Genomic DNA, 18926 nt, shown 5'->3' on the forward strand with positions numbered 1-18926 from the left:
GAGTTTTCACTCACACTGCCTGGGATGATTATTTTGGAACACTTCCCAGAATATGCAACAAATTCAGAATATGTCAATAAGAAAAGTACTCAACTGGAGCCAAGCAGCCGAGGGCCCAGGAGGCAGGTGGAGATGTGGGCGCTCTCCCTGCTCCAGCCCGCGTGAGATCTAGAAAAAAATAGGTCTGCGCCTCCTATGGAATCAGAAAGATCCTGAATATCAAATGCAACCTTATGTAATAAGAACAAATCTGGAGGCATCACTTTACCAGACTCCAGGCTATACAACATGGCTGTCATAAACAAAGCAGCATGGTAATGGCATACAAACAGAGACACAGACCTGTGGATCAGAGCAGAGAACATGTGAGTGAAGCCATCCTCATAGTCCCCTCTGATCTCTGACAAACCAGACAAAAACATACACTGGGAAAAAGAATCTCTATTCAATGAGTGGTGCTGGGAAAACTGGACAGCCACATGTAAAAGACTGAAAGAGGACCCACATCTCTTGTCACTCACAGAAACTGATCATAGTGGACAATAGACTTAAACCTATAACAAGAAACTGTAAGAATTCTAGAAGAAAATGTTGGAAACTCTTATAGTGGCCTTGGTAAAGAACTTTTGAAGAAGACCACAAAGTAGTCACAGCAACAACAGAAATAAACAAATGTGACGTGATCAAATTTTAAAAAAGTATCTGCACAGCCAAAGACACAATCAGTAGAGCAAATAGACAACGTACAGAATGGGAGAAAATATTTGCACGCTATTCATCCAATATAGTTCTGATAACCAGAAACTATAAAGAACTCAAGCAAATCAGCAAAAAAAGATCAAACATTTAAAAAGTGGGCAGAAGACATGAACAGAAACTTTTCAAATGAAGATAGACTAATGGGCAAAAAACACATGAAAAAATGCCTTGTGTCTCTAATAATCAGGGAAATGCAAATTAATACCACATTAAAGATATCAAACTTAGGGCGGTGCCTGTGGTTCAGTGGGTAGGACGCCGGCCCCATATACTGAGGGTGGCAGGTTCAAAAGCTGGCCCCAGCCAAATTGCAACAAAAAAATAGCCGGGCGTTGTGGCAGGCGCCTGTAGTCCCAGCTAGTCGAGAGGCTGAGGCCAGAGAATCGCCTAAGCCCAAGAGCTGGAGGTTGCTGTGAGATGTGGCCACGGCACTCTACTTAGGGCAAGAAAGTGAGACCTTGTGTCTACAACAACAACAACAACAACAACAAAATATGTATATCAAACTTAACTCCAGTGAGACTGGCTTATATCAAAAAGTCCCCAAACAACAGAAGCTGGTGTGGATGTGGAGAGAAAGGAACACTCAGACACTGTTGGTGGGACTGCAAACTAGTACAACCCCTATAGGAAATTCTATGAAGATACCTCAAAGAACTAAAGTAGACCTCCCATTTGATCTAGCAATCCCACTACTAGGCATTTACTCAAAGGAAAAAACAAATTTTATGAGAAAGACACTTGCACTCAAATGTTTATTGCAGCACAATTCAGTGTCAAAAGATGTGGAAACAACCCAAATGTCCATCAATATATGAGGGGATTAATAAAATGTGGCGTATGTATATCGTGGAATACTACTGAGCCATAAAACACAGTGATCTAGTAGTATCTTTTGTAACAACCTGGATGGAATTGGAGAACATTCTCCTAAGTGAAGTAGCATAAGAACACATGTATTCAAAACTAAATTGGAACCAGTTGATTAACTATGTGTATGTAAGGAAGCAAAACTCAATGGAATTCAAAAAGGTGAGAGGGGGAAGAAAGGGGATGTATAAATTTACACCTAATGGTTATACCACACACTTCTGGGTGAAGGGCATGCTTATAACTTTGACTTAAAATATACAAAAGCAAACTAATGTGTGTATCCCCATTATACTCTAGAAAAAAAATGTATGTCAGAAAGAAAGAACAAAACAAGCGAAAACAATAAATAATGCAAATTAAAAAAAAAAAAAGAAATAAAGAAAAGTGCTCAACTGGCCCGGAAAGATGGTTCAAGCCTATAATCCCAGCACTCTGGGAGGCCGAGGCGGGTGGATTGCTTGAGCTCACAGTTTCATGACTAGCCTGAGCAAAGAGCAAAACCCTATCTCTACTAAAAATAGAAAAACTGAGGCAAGATTGCTTGAACCCAAGTTGGAGGTTGCTGTGAGCTATGATGCCATGGTACTCTACCCAGGGCAACAGCTTGAGACTCTGTCTCAAAAAACAAAAAAAAGAAAAGTACTCAACAAAGAAGAACAAAAAGACAAATCTAATGCTAATGAATTAAAACAAAGGACAAAACTACCATCCTGCCATGTCTGTTCAGCAAGCCCACTCTTTGCCCTCCCTGCATCATACATGTGAGCAGGCACTCCTGAGTCACCTGTGCTGCCTCCGTCTGTCACTGCTGACTGGTGAAAGCCCAGGAACTACATCTCACTGTGTACGAACTCACATGAGTGCTCCTGCCGAGGTTTGTACAGTTCAATCATCCTTTCTAAACTCTACAGTCATGCTGAAACACACCGTGTATCAAATGCTGCTAAGAGCAATCTTCCACATACTGCCTGGAACCTAACGCCACCCATTTCTATCACTGACGAAAACAGGAAAGTGATATGATTAAACTTGAAATTCCCTGTAATTTGTTAGACCATTTGTATTTCATCTTTTATCAGTCATTTCAAATTATCAGCTAGAAATCTTATAACATCACATCTGAATTGCCAAACTAGATATCTACTCTGGTAAGTTTACTGTCATCACTGATACTGGGAGTTTGCTAATAAATACATAGTAATATCAGCAACTACTTTCTGTATTTGTTCCTGACCTTGTGCCAAGAGGCAATTACAGATTATCTATATTTATCTAGGAAGGTCAAGGAAATTGGAATCTTAAGATATAATCACTTTAGATGTGTAATATTAACAGCTCTCCTGTGTTCACATAGGTTTTTTTTCTTTTCTTTTTTTTTTTTTTTTTTTGCAGCTTTTGGCTGAGGCTGGGTTTGAACCCACCACCTCTGGCATAAGGTGCTAGTGCCCTACTCCTTTGAGCCAGAGGCACCGCCCCTACCACATAGGTCCTAAATCACTTCATGTCCATATGTGCTGAAATTCTTCACAGAAAACCTAACACATAACTGTATCTAATAGCGAAAATACAACTCACAACATATAAATCTAAAATAAGACTGAAATTGAGTCCAACACAGTTTAGTAGTTGTGGGGCAGCGAGGTGGCCGGGAAGAGGGTAAAGGCAGTACCAAAGATGAAGAAAAATTTCATGGACCAAGTACTATTGAGCAGAGAAAGAGTTCCCCCAAAAAAGGAGAGGAAATGGAATCCTACAAAATGCACAACTCAAACCACAAAAGGCATAAAAAGAAAGAGTAGAATAGGGGCGGCACCTGTGGCTCAGTGTGTAGAACACCGGCCCCATATACAGAGGGTGGTGGGTTCAAACCCAGCCCTGGCCAAACTGCAACAACAACAACAACAACAAAATAGCAGGCGTTGTGGTGGGCGCCTGTAGTGCCAGCTACTCAGGAGGCTGAGACAAGAGAATGGCTTGAGCCCAAGAGTTTGAGGTTGTCGTGAGCTGTGACTGACACTAGGCACTAGGGCACTCTACTGAGAGCAACAAATGAAACTCTGTCTCAAAACAAAAAAGAAAAAAAAAAAGAGTAGAATAGGCTCGGCGCCCATAGCACAGTGGTTAAGATGCCAGCCACATACACCAAGGCTGGTGGGTTCGAACCCAGCCCAGCCCACTAAACAACAATGACAACTATAACAAAAAACAGCCGGGTGTTATGGCAGGTGCCTGTAGTCCCAGCTACCGGGAGGCTGAGGACAGAGAATTGCTTAAGCCCAAGAGCTTGAGGTTGCTGTGCCTTGACGCCACGGTACTCTACCAAGGGTGACATAGTGAGACTTTGTCTCAAAACAAACAAACAAAACAAAACAGGAAATCAGTGGCTCCCGTAGCTTAATGGGTAGGGCGCCAGGCACATACACCCAAGCTGGCAGGTTCAAACCCAACCTGGGCCAGCTAAACAACAATGACAACTGCAACAAAAAAAAATAGTTAGGTGTTGGGGCAGGCACCTATAGTCCCAGCTACTTGGGAGGTTGAGGCAAGAGAATTGCTTAAGTCTAAGAGTATGAGGTTTCTGTGAGCTGTGATGCCTCTATCCAGGATGACAGCTTGAGACTCTGTCTCAAAAAGAAAAAAGAAAAACAGGAAATCAATAGACAGAATGAAGGAAAACGAAAGCATGTTCTTTGAAAAGATCAATAAAATTAATGAAGTCAGGCTAACTAAGAAAAAAAAGAGAGAGGACACAAATAACATAGTATCATAAATGACACAGGGGCCATCACCACAGATCCACGGACATTAAAAGATAACAAAGGAATATCATTAACAACTTCGTGCCCTTGAAGTCAATAACCCAGATGAAATGGTGGATTCCTTGAAAGACACAATTTGCTAAAGCACCCATGAGAAGAAATAGACAATCTGAACAGACCTGTATCTATTTATAAATTTAATCATTAATTAGTAACCTTCTAAAAAAAAAAAAAAAAAAAGCACCAGGCCCCAACAGGTTCACTGGTGAATTCTAAAAAGCATTTAAGGAAGATGTAACAATTATCTATTATCTCTTTCAGAAGTAGAAATAGACGAAATACTAACTCATCCTATGAGGCTATGGTAAACTTGTTCACATATGAGAAGAGGAACAAAAAAAGAGCCTATCTACCCATATTATCTATGATAGTATTAAAAAATAAGTAATACCATCTACTTATATTCAATAATAAAAAGTATTTTCATGAGAATAAGGCTCACAACAATGTAACATTTTACCAGTATTTCATTATATCTGCTGTAAGTATTCAAGTTGCTCATTGTTATAATGTGAAATATCTGTTATATAAACTAAATATTATGTAATCCCATGTTAAGTATTTAATGGGGCAAAAGTAACTAAATTTTCTGGTTTATTTTAATAATTAAATGCTTAAACCACCCTTTCATGAAAATTCAGTTTCTTTAATGAAATCTTGTTCCCACAGTAGGTCTTTTAAATAACATATAGCATTTAACCTGAGGAATATACTCAAAGAAGCGAACTTACATTTTACAATTTTAAAATAGGCAGTTGGATTTACCATATTAATTCAAATACACTTTTTTGGAAAGGAGAAGATAAGGGCTCAAGCTGAGTATAATTATTTGATGCTGTGTTTAACAAGCCAGTATTATTCTTTCGCAAGAAAAGTTTACCTGTATATTAGAATCTCCCTTTATATACTTTGCTCCTTCTATTATAGCCATATATGAGAATCTAAGTTGATCTGGTGTCTGAATAAGTCCCATTCGGTATTTTCTCATACTCAGTAATACTTGCTTAATGTTAATATCTTCTCCTTTTTCCATCTGCAAGAAAGGTAAAAGTAAGTCAAGCCTTTTGTCTTTAGAGTTCATGAAACAGAAGCAATACTGGATCACAAATAAAACTTTTACTATATATTAACTCCTCCTCAGGAACGAGAATAACTAAACACTGCAGTTGTAACTGTTGTGCACATAACCACCTCAATCTACCCACCTCCCTGCTCAAGTAGTAGATGTAGGACTTTTTTTTTTTTTGACACAGAGTCTCACTTTGTTGCCTTCAGTAGAGTGCTGTGGTGTCACAGCTCACAGCAAACTCAAACTCTTGGGCTCAAGTGATTCTCTTGCCTGAGCCTCCCGAGTAACTGGGACTACATGTGACCACCACAACACCCAGCTATTTTTTAGAGATAGGGTCTTGCTCTTGCTCAGGCTGGTCTCAAACGTGTGAGCTCAAGCAATCTACCCACCTCAGTCTCCCAGCGTGCTAGGATTACAGGCCACCATGTCTGGCCAAGGACTATTGATCCTTTAGCTGACTCACAACTGATTATAAACCAATCTAGCAATCCCATTCATTTTAGCTGATAATTGGTCAAAGGAAGGATGTACAATCAGTTCTGGCTAAATCCACTGGGATTAGTTTTTGTTTTCTTGGTTTTTTTTTTTATGTTCTTGGTAGGAAAACCATTTTGCCCACCACCCTCCGCCTTCTTCGTGTTTACACCACAGGACATGATGCCTGGATGCACAGCAACCACCTAAAGATGAAAAGGAGAGTTAGAAAAAGCCTTCCACAGTGACACTGCTGAGCCAGCACACCAGCTCTGAACTATTTATTGATCTGGTACTAGAAGTCCACTCCACCTCTCCCCTCTGCCAACTGAAGAAGAAAAAAACTGAAGTTTTTTTCTTGGCATGGTTGGCAGGAAATGGGTGTCGTTAATAAAATAGACACCAAGGCTTTTAAACATGACGACATTCACTTTGATGTAATAATCCAGTTTTAACCAAAGTATACTGTATATAAGCAGGGCAGTTAAGTAGTATAGTAGGTATGTTAAGTCTCAGGTATTTCTTTTTTTTTTTTTTTTGGCCGGGGCTAGGTTTGAACCCACCACCTCCGGCATATGGGACAGGCACCCTACTCCTTGAGCCACAGGCGCCACCCAGGTCTCAGGTATTTCTAATTCCTGGCTTTCACTGGAGTTGTACTATACACAACATTCCTCCAAGAGTATCACTTCAGTGGCCACACTTGCTGTTACAGCATGTGTATTTGCAGTGAGTAACATCATTATGTTTCCTCATCTGACAAACTACTTTTGCTAGTGGTCATGTTAGAAAGCTTAAGAATGTTGAAATACAGGCGGTGCCTGTGGCTCAGTGGGTAGGGCGCTGGCCCTATATACCGAGGGGGGTGGGTTCAAACCCAGCCCCAGCCAAACTGCAACAAAAAATACCCGGGTATTGTGGTGGGCACATGTGGTCACAGCTACTCGGGAGGCTGAGGCAAGAGAATCGCCTAAGCCCAAGAGGTGGAGGTTGCTGTGAGCTGTAACGCCACAGCACTCTACCAAGGATGACAAAGTGAGGCTTTGTCTCTTAAAAAAAAAAGCTGAGATAGCTCTCTTGGCCTTAGCGTCATCTTTCTAGAAACCCCCGCACCATGAGACTCAAGTGGAGGAAGAAGCAAATGTTCAGGCTGAAGCACAAAGGCAGACACACAAGGCAGAGGCCCAGGTGAACCGCCTGCCTATGCACACGTGAAGGACATGGGAGAGACATGGATGCAGCTGCTGGGCTGCAGCCTGCTGTCCAGAACGTGTGTCTCTTAGTGGACCTAGAGCCTCGTCGCCATCTGATCACCAAGGCCGCCCCTGAGAGCCCCATCTCACACACCAAAACAGTCCCTATTGGTCCTGTGCCCTGGACCTGACATTCTAGACTCGTTCTGTTCTCAATTGTGGCTGAGTGTAACTTTCAGGGCGGCGCCTGTGGCTCAGTGAGTAGGGCACCAGACCCGTATACCCAGGTGGTGGGTTCAAAACCGGCCCCAGACAAACTGCAACAAAAAATAGCCAAGTGTTGTGGCGGATGCGTATAGTCCCAGCTACTCGGGAGGCTGAGGCAAGAGAATCGCCTAAGCCCAAGAGCTGGAGGTTCCCATGAGCTGTGATGCCAAAGTACTCTACCGAGGGCGATAAACTGAGACTGTTGTCTCAAAAATAAAAAATAAAAAAGCATATAATCAATCAGACTGTCAGAACGAACGAACGAACAAACAAACAAAAGAAAAAAAGAAAAGCAAGCTAGTTGAGGTGAGTGCAATCAAGTACAGTTAGGTTTACAGGACAGAGAAAAGACCATTAAAGGGAAAGGAGAACAGCACAAGGCGCTGAAGTCAGATTAAGAACCTTGGTCTCCTAGATCACCCAGGTTACTGATAATCTTAAAACAAGCTCAGGAAAGCAGAAATTAAACTATAGGGAACACTAAAAGAACAGATGGTGTGGAAATCAAAGCAGAGGTATTAATGGGTTTGACTCCATAATACAAGGAAGAGAAAGAAATAGAAGTTGGAAGGGGAATGAGGGCAGAGAAGCTTCTATTTTCCAAGTGGGAAAAATAAAGGTCCTGTGAAGAGAAGAAACAGCTGAGGCTGTATCCAGACTGGGTAAGGAAATCATCAGTGGAGAAAGAATCAGCCCCTGGGGCAGAGACAGAATCTCAGGGGGAATAATAATGGTATCACCAGGGACTACCAGGGACTCTGCAAATGTTCTAAATATATTAATTTGTTGAATTTCCACAGCAACACTGAGGTGAGTCTATTATTATCTCTTGTTTTTAAAGAAAAAGAGACAAAGGGCTTGTCTGAGGAGGAAGGAATTCAATATTACACATAAATTTGTATTTGAGGAAAAAGGAGGGGATCTGTTATTTTGTAATAAAAAAAATGCAAGGAAGAAAAAAGCCTCCTTGGCAATCTCTATCATCTTCTCGGACACATTCCCACCATTCAAGAACAAGAGGCTGTTGAAAGGTTAGAGATGAGATTTTTAGGTTTTTACAAGAGACGGCAGAAGTTTGAGAAACCCAGTTCTGGGAAATGACATCAGAGCTTACTCTGTGCCAGTGGGAACAATAAAAAAAAAAAAAATCAATCAGACTAAAATAAGAGAAGAGAAGAAGCACTTACCAGAACTAGGCAGGTGTCTACCAGGGAGAAGGTGCCTGAGCGCCCAATGCCTGCACTGCAGTGGATCACCGCAGGCCCGTGGTCAGGGTTCAAGGAGCCAGATTCTCTCACTTTAAACAAGAAATTGAGAAATGAAGCTGGTGATTCAGGGACTCCAAAATCTGGCCAGGTAGTATAATGAAAGTGAGATATTGTTCTGGTTTCACCGCTCTAAAAAGTGAAGATCAAGGGAGGAGAAGTTAGTTCTAATTTTTTTCTTGCAAAATTAAAAACTACTTTAGAAAGACCATGTGTTTTACATAACATTTTTAATCCTTGTGGACTTATATGATGTTTTTTCCATTTGATTTCTTTTTTTTTTTGCACAGGGTCTTACTCTGTCACCCAGGCTATAGTACCATGGCATTAGCCTACTTCACAGCAACATCAAACTCCCGGGCTCACATGATCCTCCTCCCTGAGCCTCCTAAGTAGCTAGGACTACAGGCTCCCACCACCACACTGGGCTGACTTTTCTATTTTTAGTGGAGATGGGTTCTTGTTCTTGCTCAGACTGTTCTTAAACTCCAAACTCAAGCAGTCCTCCCACCTTGGCCTCCCAGAGTGCTGAAATTATAGACCTGAGCCACTAAACCTGGCTTGGTATTAAGGAACTCAGTTTGGTTTTTGATAATCACAAAATTATAAATTAGGGAATTTTTTCTGCATGTGAATTTGGAATACCTGTGTATATATACCACTTATTATTTTGGAGGTCTATTCCAAGCTTTTTACTTATTAATCCTATCTATACAAGAATCCAACTAAAACCTGTTTTCCACATGAGAAAACCAAAGCAACGGCTAAGCAATCTGCTTAAGGTCACAAAGCCAGAAAATGGCAAAGCCAGGATTTAAAAAAGCAGTCCAGTGTAGCAGCTTACACCGGGCATGCTACAAATACTTTAATTCATGTATCATTAGTGGATTCTTTTTTTCTATTTTAAGAAATTCCTGTATATGTGAAACTTGGTAAACGGTCTGTGAAGCTAGTGAATGATGCCCCATGATCATATCAATGTACACAGCTATGATTTAATAAAAAAAATAAATAAATAAAAAATAAATAAATTCCTACCTGGGCAGTGCCTGTGGCTCAGTGAGTAGGGCGCCGACCCCATACACGGAGGGTGGCAGGTTCAAACCCAGCCCCAGCCAAACTGCAACAAAAAAATAGCCAGGCATTGTGGCAGGCACCTGTAGTCCCAGCTACTTGGGAGGCTGAGGCAAGAGAACCGCCTAAGCCCAGGAGTTGGAGGTTGCTGTGAGCTGTGCCACCACAACATCACTATACTGAGGGTGATGAAGTGAAATTCTGTTTCTAAAACAATAAAAAAAAAGAATTCTAAAGTTTATTTTTAAAACATAATCTCTTCATATGATTTATATAATAAAGTCTACTACAAAGGCACAGAGGACTAACTCAAGAATTAATTTAAAGGAATGATCTTTACATTTTTAATTGAAATTGCTCCTCTGATTGCTGCCTTTCCCTATAGAAATAGCCTCTGGCCCTGGCGCTGCTGACATGCTGAAGCGGCTCACCAGTGCTAATGGCTCCTGTCTCCTGGGCCTGCCCGGCATTCACTACCACTTCCTGGATCTGCCTGATGATCTTTATTTCTGAGGAACTCATTATAAAAATGTTCCTCAGCCTTTTGCCAATTGCCTTTTGCCCCAAGGAGCACTTCTCTGCTTTATACTATTTATTTCTGTAAAGCAAGCAGTGATCTTCTACTAATATATCTCCGTGCAATTTTTTTCAGGTTTTTTTTTTTTTTTTTTTTGAGACAAGAGTCTCACTCTGTCACCCTTGGTAGAGTGCCGTAGCATAACAGCTCACAGCAACCTCAAACTTTTGGGCTTAAGCGATTCTCTTGCCTCAGCCTCCCAAGTAGCTGGGACTACAGGCACCCGCCACAATGCCCGGCTATTTTTGTTGCAATTCTCATTGTTGTTCAGCTGGCCTGGGCCATGTTCAAACCCACCAGGCTCGGTGTATGTGGCTGGCACTATAACCACTGTCCTATGGGCACCGAGCCCAATTTTTCAGTTTTATTACAGGACTTTGTTTTTTTTAAGGGAGGAGGTATGAAGCAATATAAAAAACTTACTATGTTTAATGGTTCACAGCTAAAGATTATTACAATATCCTGCTCCCAGTAAACATTTTCAAAATTAGAGGTTAGCTTTCGGCTGGAGATAGTGGCTCATGCCTATGATCCTAACCCTCTGAGAGCTCCTGAGGCTAGAAGATCAGCTGAGGCCAGGAGTTCAAGATCAGCCTAAACAAGAGTGAGACTTCTTCTCTACAAAAAAACAGAAAAATTAGACAGGCATGGTCGTACATGCCTGTACTCCTAGCTACATAGAAAGCAGGAGGATCTCTTGAGCCCAGTAGTTTGAGGTTGTAGTGCGCTATGAAGAATCACTGCGCTCCACACTGGGTGACAGAATAAGACTTTGCCTCAAGAAACAAACAAAAACAAAAAAATCAAGAGCCAATAAGAAAAAAAGGGAAGTAAGGTCAGGCATGGTGGCTCAGACCTGTAATCCTAGCACTCTGGGAGGCCGAGGTGGGTAGATTACCCTGAGTTCATGGGGTTCAAGACCAGCCTGAGCAAGAGTGAGACCCCATCTCTAAAAAAGCCAGGCGTTGTGGTGGGCACCTGTAGTCTCAGCTACTCAGGAGGCTTGGCTTGAGCCCAAGAGCTTGAGGTTGTTGTGAGCTGTGACGCCATGGTACTCTACTGAGGGTAAAGTGAAACTCGGTCAAAAAAAAAAAAAAGGAAGGAGGGAGCGAGGAAGAAAGAAAAGTGAAGTATATTCACTACATTAAAATATGGAATTCAGGCTTGGCGCCTGTAGCTCAAGTGGCTAAAGGTGCCAGCCACATATACCAGAGCTGGCAGGCCTGCCAAACAACAATGAATCCAGCCCGGCCTGCCAAACAACAATGACAACTACAACCAAAAAATAGCCAGGTGTTGTGGCAGGCACCTGCAGTCCCAGCTACTTGGGAGGCTGAGCCAAGAGAATCCCTTAAGCCCAAGAGTTGGAGTTTGTTGTGAGCTGTGACACCACGGCACTCTACCCAGGGCGACAGCTTGAGGCTCTGTATCAAAAACAAACAAATAAAATAAATAAATAAATAAATAAATAAATAAATAAAAAATAGGGAATTCAAGGCTGTGTTCAGTAGTCCTAGCACCTTGGGAGGCCAAGGTGGGTGTATTGATCTCTTGAGCTCAGAAGTTCGAGACCAGCCTGAGCAAAAGACCAGGTCTCTACCTAAAAATAGAACAACTAACCAGGCACTGTGGTGGGTGCCCGTAGTCCCTGCTACTTAGGAAGCTAAGATAAGCAGATCACCTGAGCTCAAGAGTTTGAGGTTGCTGTGAACTATGATGCCACAGCCCTCTACCCAGGACAACTGGACTCTATCTCAAAACAAAGAAAAAATAGGGAATTTACATTTCAAATAAAGAAGGCTATGCTGTAGTTTCCTTCTACAAAGCAGTGACTGGGAAGTTAATAAGGCAACTCCCACACAGGAATGAGTTAAGAGGTTGGTCCTTGATTAACCTAAGAATGTAGTTAGCTCGTGTTTTTGTTTCAAAAAGCCAGATTCCACTAGGTGTTTTCAACCTCATTTTCTCCCTCACTGACAACTCTGCCCTGCTTATGGCCAACATCGAGGCCAGTCTTGGTCCACACCACCCTAAATCTGACCCAGCACAAACCAGTCAAACCCCAGGCCTGCTCCTGTGTGGGTGGGTGCGCCAGCTTGCTCCCCAGACTGCGGCTTGAGCCCCTCCAGTGCTGCACAGCTCATTACTGATCACACCCTGGCTCAGCACGTGTGCTTATCCCACAACCTTGTGCCACTGCTTGCTTTTTCTTTGCTTATATGATTTTGGCTCAAGTCTAGTCATCTCTTGATTTTTTTTAAATTCAGGTCACACTGCCTGGGATATTAGAAATTGTTTCCCAGAAATGCAACTATTTGTAGCAGCGCCCATAGCTCAGTGGATAGGGAGCCAGCCACATACACCAACGCTGGTGGGTTCAAACCTGGCCTGGGCCAGCTAAAACAACGACAACTGCAACAACAGCAACAAAAAATAGCTGGGCATTGAGGGGGACGGCAGTAGTCCCAGCTACTTGGGAGGCTGAGGCAAGAGAATCGCTTAAGCACAGGAGTTGGAGGTTGCTGTGAGCTGTGATGTCACAGCACTCTACCCAGGGTGACAGCTTGAGACTCTGTCTCAAAGAAAAAAAAAAAAACCCAAGATGATTCAGAGAACTATGTGAAGCTTGTGGAAATACAGTTCTATTTCCGGGAAAAAGGTTAAAAAAATTTATTTAGAGCTGGGTGTGGTAGCTCACACTATAACCTAAGCACTCTGGGAGGCCGAAGTGGTCAATTACTTGAGCTCAGGAGTTCGAGACTAGCCTGAGCAAGACAGAGACCTGATCTCTACTAAAAGTAGAAAAAAAAATAGCTTGGGCGTAGTGACAGGTGCCTGTAGTCCCAACTACTTGGGAGGCTGAGGCAAGGATTGCATGAGCCCAAGAATTTGAAGTTCCTGCGAGCTAGGACACCACAACACTCTAGCCAGGGTGAGACAGTGAGACTCTATCTCAAAAAAAACAAAAAAAAAAAACAAAAAGTTATTGAGTTATTAAAGGGTCTCAATGCAGTTTATGACATATGTAAATGGAACAGTAGAGACAAAATAAATACACTAACGGGAATTTATAAATAAATTTAAGCATTCTAATTCTAAAGCCTTTTTAAGTAATTCAATCACCTAAATAATCAAACTTATTTATGATGCCATGGAACCTGGATAAAGGAAAACCAGAGCCCTGCCTTAGGCACACAACATATGCCCCTGCTTACCCTGTGCAGTGAGACAGGGCGGTGCTCCAAGAATCAACCATAAAAAGGTGCTGCGCACATCTGAAAGGTGTCTACACGTGTGTATAAACCCCCCCGTCTTCAAAACTTTTTAATCAAGTATTAATCACTTACTTCACCTCATGGCTAACTACAACAGTACTCACCACGTAGAGCAGACACATTCCTCAAGGCACGTTTGGCTACACATTTCCCCACTTTACAGCTATCCCAGTGTCTATTAGCATCTCAGAATTAGTCTTCTGTATTTTCTAGCTTATTCTAATTATAATACAAAGAAGGCAAGAGGGGCAAATGGGAAAAGGGGGAGAAATGCCTTGATCGCTGGCTGGCAACAGCGGGTTCATAACCCACTTCAACCAAGGACCAATTCATAGACTCAAAGGACAAATCCAAATAAATATTTTTAAGGTCATATGCTACGCCAGGCGTGGTGGCTCACACCTGTAATCCTGGCACTCTGGGTGGCTGAGGCAAGTGGATCGATTGAGCTCACGAGTTCAAGACCAGCCTGAGCAAAAGTGAGATCCAGTCTCTACTAAAAATAGGAAAAATGAGGCAAGAGGATCACTTGAGTCCTATTTGGAGGTTGCTGTGAGCTATGACACCCTGGCACTCTACCCAGGGCGACAGCTTGAGACTGTGTCTCAAAAAAAAAAAAAAAAAATCATATGCTACATGTATTTCATAATTTTTCCAACTCAATAAGGACAAATTCTATGTTGTGAATCACCTGAATTAACAATAGTAAGTTATTTTCTTGACTATTTTGCTATTCCCAATAGGAGTAAGTACGTGGAGCTATTTACTGGTTACAGGGAATCATCTGGTACCCCTGACAGCGCTGGTAAGGACAATAACATCTATTTCACAGATGAGAAAACACCAGGAAGGCTGAAGAGCAAATCCAAAGTATTCCGCAGAGCTGAGACCTGGATCTGGGTCTGCCTCACTTCAAAGCCCACCCCTGTTAATTGCTAAGTTTTTTTCTTTTTTAATTGTTTGGGATTCATTGAGGGTACAAAGAATTAAGTTGCACTGATTGCATTTATAAGGTAAAGTCCCTCTAAACATTTTTAATAATTAATTTCAATCTCCACACATCAACCTCAACTTTGAAATTCTTAGTTTCTAGGCTTTCTTGAAAGTCCTCAGAGAGACACTGAGGACAAATGAGTACAACCAGACACTATTACAGACATTATCTGAACATATGTGCTATATTAAACATCAGATCTAATAATGAAGAGTTTAAAGGACAAACATCTGGGCACAAGAAGTCTTACACTGATATTCTCTAACTGCAGCAGGTGGACTGTATAGTAAGACTTCACGTCTTCTGACAAGAGCTTCACACTGAATCCTGTCTCTTTAAACAGCATCTCTCGGTCATCTGTTGGCCAGTACTGTGCACATTTAACCTAAATTTTAAAATATATATATGATTATTTTTACTTAACAGACATTAGGAAACCATGGAAAGTTAAAAAGTGAGAACAAACCACATACATACTTGCTAGATACCTGTCAAGTACCCAAACCTATTATGATTGACACTTTATAAAACGGCTTTATAAATGTTCCTATAACTTATAAACTAAAGAAGTCATAAACAGATATTATATTCAAAAAATTAATTATTTTTAAAGCATAACCTGTATTTTAAACATCATATGGGATTCACTTTATGTTTCTAAAAGTATGAAATTCTCACAAGAATCTTACCTTCAAATAGTATTAAAAAGGCTTTATTTTACAAATACTTTCCACAAATACCTATAAATCTGCTACTAAATACTCCATCTAGAAATTACATTGTTATATACTTAAGATTAAATCAGGAGCGGCGCCTGTGGCTCAGTGAGTAGGATGCCAACCCCATATACCGAGGGTGGTAAGTTCGAAGCTGGTCCCAGCCATACTGCAACAACAACAACAACAACAAAATAGCCGAGCATGTGGCGGGTGCCTGTAGTCCCAGCTACTCAGGAGGCTGAGGCAAGAGAATCGCTTAAGCCCAAGAGCTGGAGGCTGCTGTGAGCTGTGATGCCATAGCTCTTTACCGAGGGCAATAAAGTGAGACTCTGTCTCTTAAAAAAAAAAAAAAAGATTAAATCAGGAGAGAGAATTAGAATATAAACTCCCTTTATCTAGAGTCATTACACTTTTGAAGAACTATTGAAATGGAATTCAAATTTGCAATGATAAAAGTATCTTCCCAAAGCCAAATTATGAAGCCAACAGACTGAAGAAAAATGAAATTAAAAAAATCATTTCTTTCATGTTTACATGGATGGAGCTGGAACATATTCTTCTTAGTAAAGTATCTCAAGAATGGAAGAGAAAGTACCCAATGTACTCAGCCCTACTATGAGACTAATTTAGGGTTTTCACATGAAAGCTATAACCCAGTTACAACCTAAGAATAGGGGGAAGGGGGAAGGGAGGGGAGGGAGGGGGGAGGTGGGTAGAGGGAAGGGGATTGGTGGGATTACACCAGCGGTGCATCTTACAAGGATATATGTGAAACTTGGTAAACGGTTTGTGAAGCTAGTGAATGATGACCCATGATCATATCAATGTACACAGCTATGATTTAATAAAAAAAAAGAAAAAATCATTTCACTACGAAAAAATACCCCCAAAAAATCCTTAAACAATGGCCATTTTTTTCCAAATTACAAGAAGCTATAAATAATTAAATGCCAAAATGAATATTAATGACTGCTATTAATATCACAAAAGGTGCTGAAAGACATTTTTAAAATGATGGAAGTAGGAAACTGTAAGGGTGCTGAAAGACATTTTTAAAATGATAGAAGTAGGAAAGTGTAAGAATTACCACAACTCAGAAACAAGGTGACGGAAGTCAGAGAATTACAAATAGAGCACGTCATGTCAGAAATCAGGGTAAACTAGAAGAAAAAGAGGAGGGAAGACACACAACAGATAATGCCTTCAGAGAAAAAGGAAAAAATTTTTAAAGTAAAAAGGGAATGAAGAGAGAGAGAAATAAGTTTAGAAAGAATGACAAATATAAAAGATAAACAAAGAAAATCTAAGCCAAAGCAAGCAAGGCAAAGAAGAAATACTAAAAACTGTAATTAATTAGTTCTTTAAAAAAAGAAAAAAGTGAGGCATGACAGCTCATGCCTATAATTCCAGCACTTTGGGAGGTCAAGGTAAGAGGATTGCTTGAGGCCAGGAGTTCAAGATCAGCCTGAAAAACATAGTGAGATACCATTTCTATATAAAAAAAATGTTTTTAAACAAGCTGGCTGTAGTGGCACCCGTCTATGGTCCTACCTACTTGGGAAGCTAAGGCAGGACGGCCTGAGCCCAGGAGCTTGAGGTTACAGTGAGCTATGATGACGCCACTGCACTCTAACCCGGTCAACAGAGTAAGAACTTGTCTTTAAAAAAAAAAAAAAAACAGCAAGAGGGACTTTACCTAACAATTGCAATCAGTGTAACTGGCTTATTGTACCCTCAATGAATCCCCAACAATAAAAAAAAAAAAAACAAAGAAAAGAGAAAGAAAAATACTTTTAAAAGGAATGAAATTCGACTCTCACCATAAACTAACAAAACAATAAATAAAAAAGTTTTTTAATTAAAGAAGTACTTCATTGCTCGCTTTGGCAGCACATATACTAAAATTGGAACAATATAGAGAAAATTAACATGGCCCCAGCACAAGAATGATATGCAAATTCGTGAAGTGTTCCATATTCTTAAAAAAAAAGAAGTACTGCAAACCAAACACTGAAAGAATACATCATGGGGCAGCGCCTGTGGCTCAGTGAGTAGGGCGCCAGCCCCATATGCCGAGGGTGGCGGGTTCAAACCCAGCCCCGGCCAAACTGCAAAAAAAAAAAGAAAGAATACATCATGCACCCGGAAAAACTGACCCAGAATGCCCAACCACTACAACAAATTTTGATAAAATTAATGATATTTGAAGAAAAGGAAAAAAAATCCTTTGCGTAATGCAGGAAAAATGAACAGGAGACTTAATACAATAAGATGTCCACTTGACTCAGACAGAATGCCAGAAGGAAATGGAATAATATGTTTAAGTTGCTCCAAAAGAAGACACGTGAGCCAAGGACTTTCTATCCTGCCAAAATGACTTTTAAGTACTAAGACAGCAAAAAAACCATCACTGATGTGTAAGAAATCAGAGTCCTTCCTTATGATCCACTAGAAAATGAGCTTTAACTATTGAAGAGACATCAACAAAGACTGGTAATGAACATTACATACATATTTACACATAAGACTAACATTTAAAAAGAGACATAAAGGAGAGGCTATAGTTTGCTATTTGTTTTGACAATGTAGGTTAGGTACATCTAAAAAAAAATAACCAGAAGAAAATAAAAAAATACATTAAAAACTTTTAAACCCAACATTTGGGAGGCCAAGGTTGGTGGACTGCCTGAGCTCACAGGTTCAAGACCAACTTGAGCTAGAGCCAAGACCCTGTCTCTAAAAATAGCCAGGCGTTGTGGTGGGTGCCTATAGTGCCAGCTACTCAGGAGGCTGAGGCGAGAGGGTCACTTGATCTCAAGAGTTTGAAGTTACTGTGACCTATGATGATGCCACACCACTCTACCTAGGGGGGCAGAAAAATTTGAGACTATGTCTCAAAAAAATAAATAAGTTAATTAATTCCTGTAGCAGTTTTATCATATTAATACAATAATTATACTCCAAAACGAAAGGGACAAAACTTGCAGATCATCTAGTTTGCAATGCTGTGCAAACTGACAATGTTGTCATCATGTAATTTTTAAGATCATAAAAACCATTGTAAATGACTCTGTGGACCCTGTGGGGACTTCTGGAATATCAATGCCACTTCAGATTAGAAACAGATTAGAACATTTTCACTATCGTTGAATACCAGCAACTATTTAGAAAAAAGTAAGAATAAGGAATCTAAAAGAAGAAACGTACAGGATCTTTAAGCTAGAAGATACCTTATTGACAGTAATTTCCAATTTCTTTGACAAACAAGGAATCTAAAGCTACAGAAGTTAAAAGACTCATCCAAAGATTTACCACTAATTGGCACTGTACAATCAGATTCTAACTTAAAATTTCAATAAATTTATACTTGCCCATATTTATTATTTCATGACGTCTGAGCCAACTATAAGTTATAAACATAAAAGACTATTATTTCAATCTTTTTTTGAAAATAATAAATTATGATGATTCTAATATAGCCTAGGGATTCTAAAGATCTCTGTATCACTACTTGTCAGTATTTCATTATGCACATTTGTATCTTGGAGAATAGTGCTCTGCAATT

At 40.5% G+C, this 18926-nt stretch overlaps 1 protein-coding gene and 1 non-coding gene across 4 annotated transcripts in view; one reads left to right on the forward strand and one right to left on the reverse strand.

Annotated features, from left to right (window-relative positions):
• The window catches only part of PTPN2 (protein tyrosine phosphatase non-receptor type 2), a 97926-nt gene that overhangs the window by 28359 nt on the left and 50641 nt on the right, over positions 1-18926 (reverse strand). For all 3 annotated transcript variants that reach the window (XM_053571889.1, XM_053571888.1, XM_053571887.1), the window contains exons 5-7: positions 14893-15027; positions 8645-8854; positions 5332-5484 (exon numbers count right to left, since the gene is read on the reverse strand). In XM_053571889.1, coding sequence (XP_053427864.1) covers positions 5332-5484; positions 8645-8854; positions 14893-15027 — 498 coding nt within the window. The remainder of the gene's footprint in view (positions 1-5331; positions 5485-8644; positions 8855-14892; positions 15028-18926) is intronic.
• On the forward strand, positions 17236-17342 carry LOC128572161 (U6 spliceosomal RNA). The gene has a single exon (XR_008376073.1). It is a non-coding gene; the product is annotated as a U6 spliceosomal RNA (small nuclear RNA).

This window comes from Nycticebus coucang, chromosome 19, assembly GCF_027406575.1.
Source record: "Nycticebus coucang isolate mNycCou1 chromosome 19, mNycCou1.pri, whole genome shotgun sequence".
Taxonomy (NCBI): Eukaryota; Metazoa; Chordata; class Mammalia; order Primates; family Lorisidae; genus Nycticebus; species Nycticebus coucang.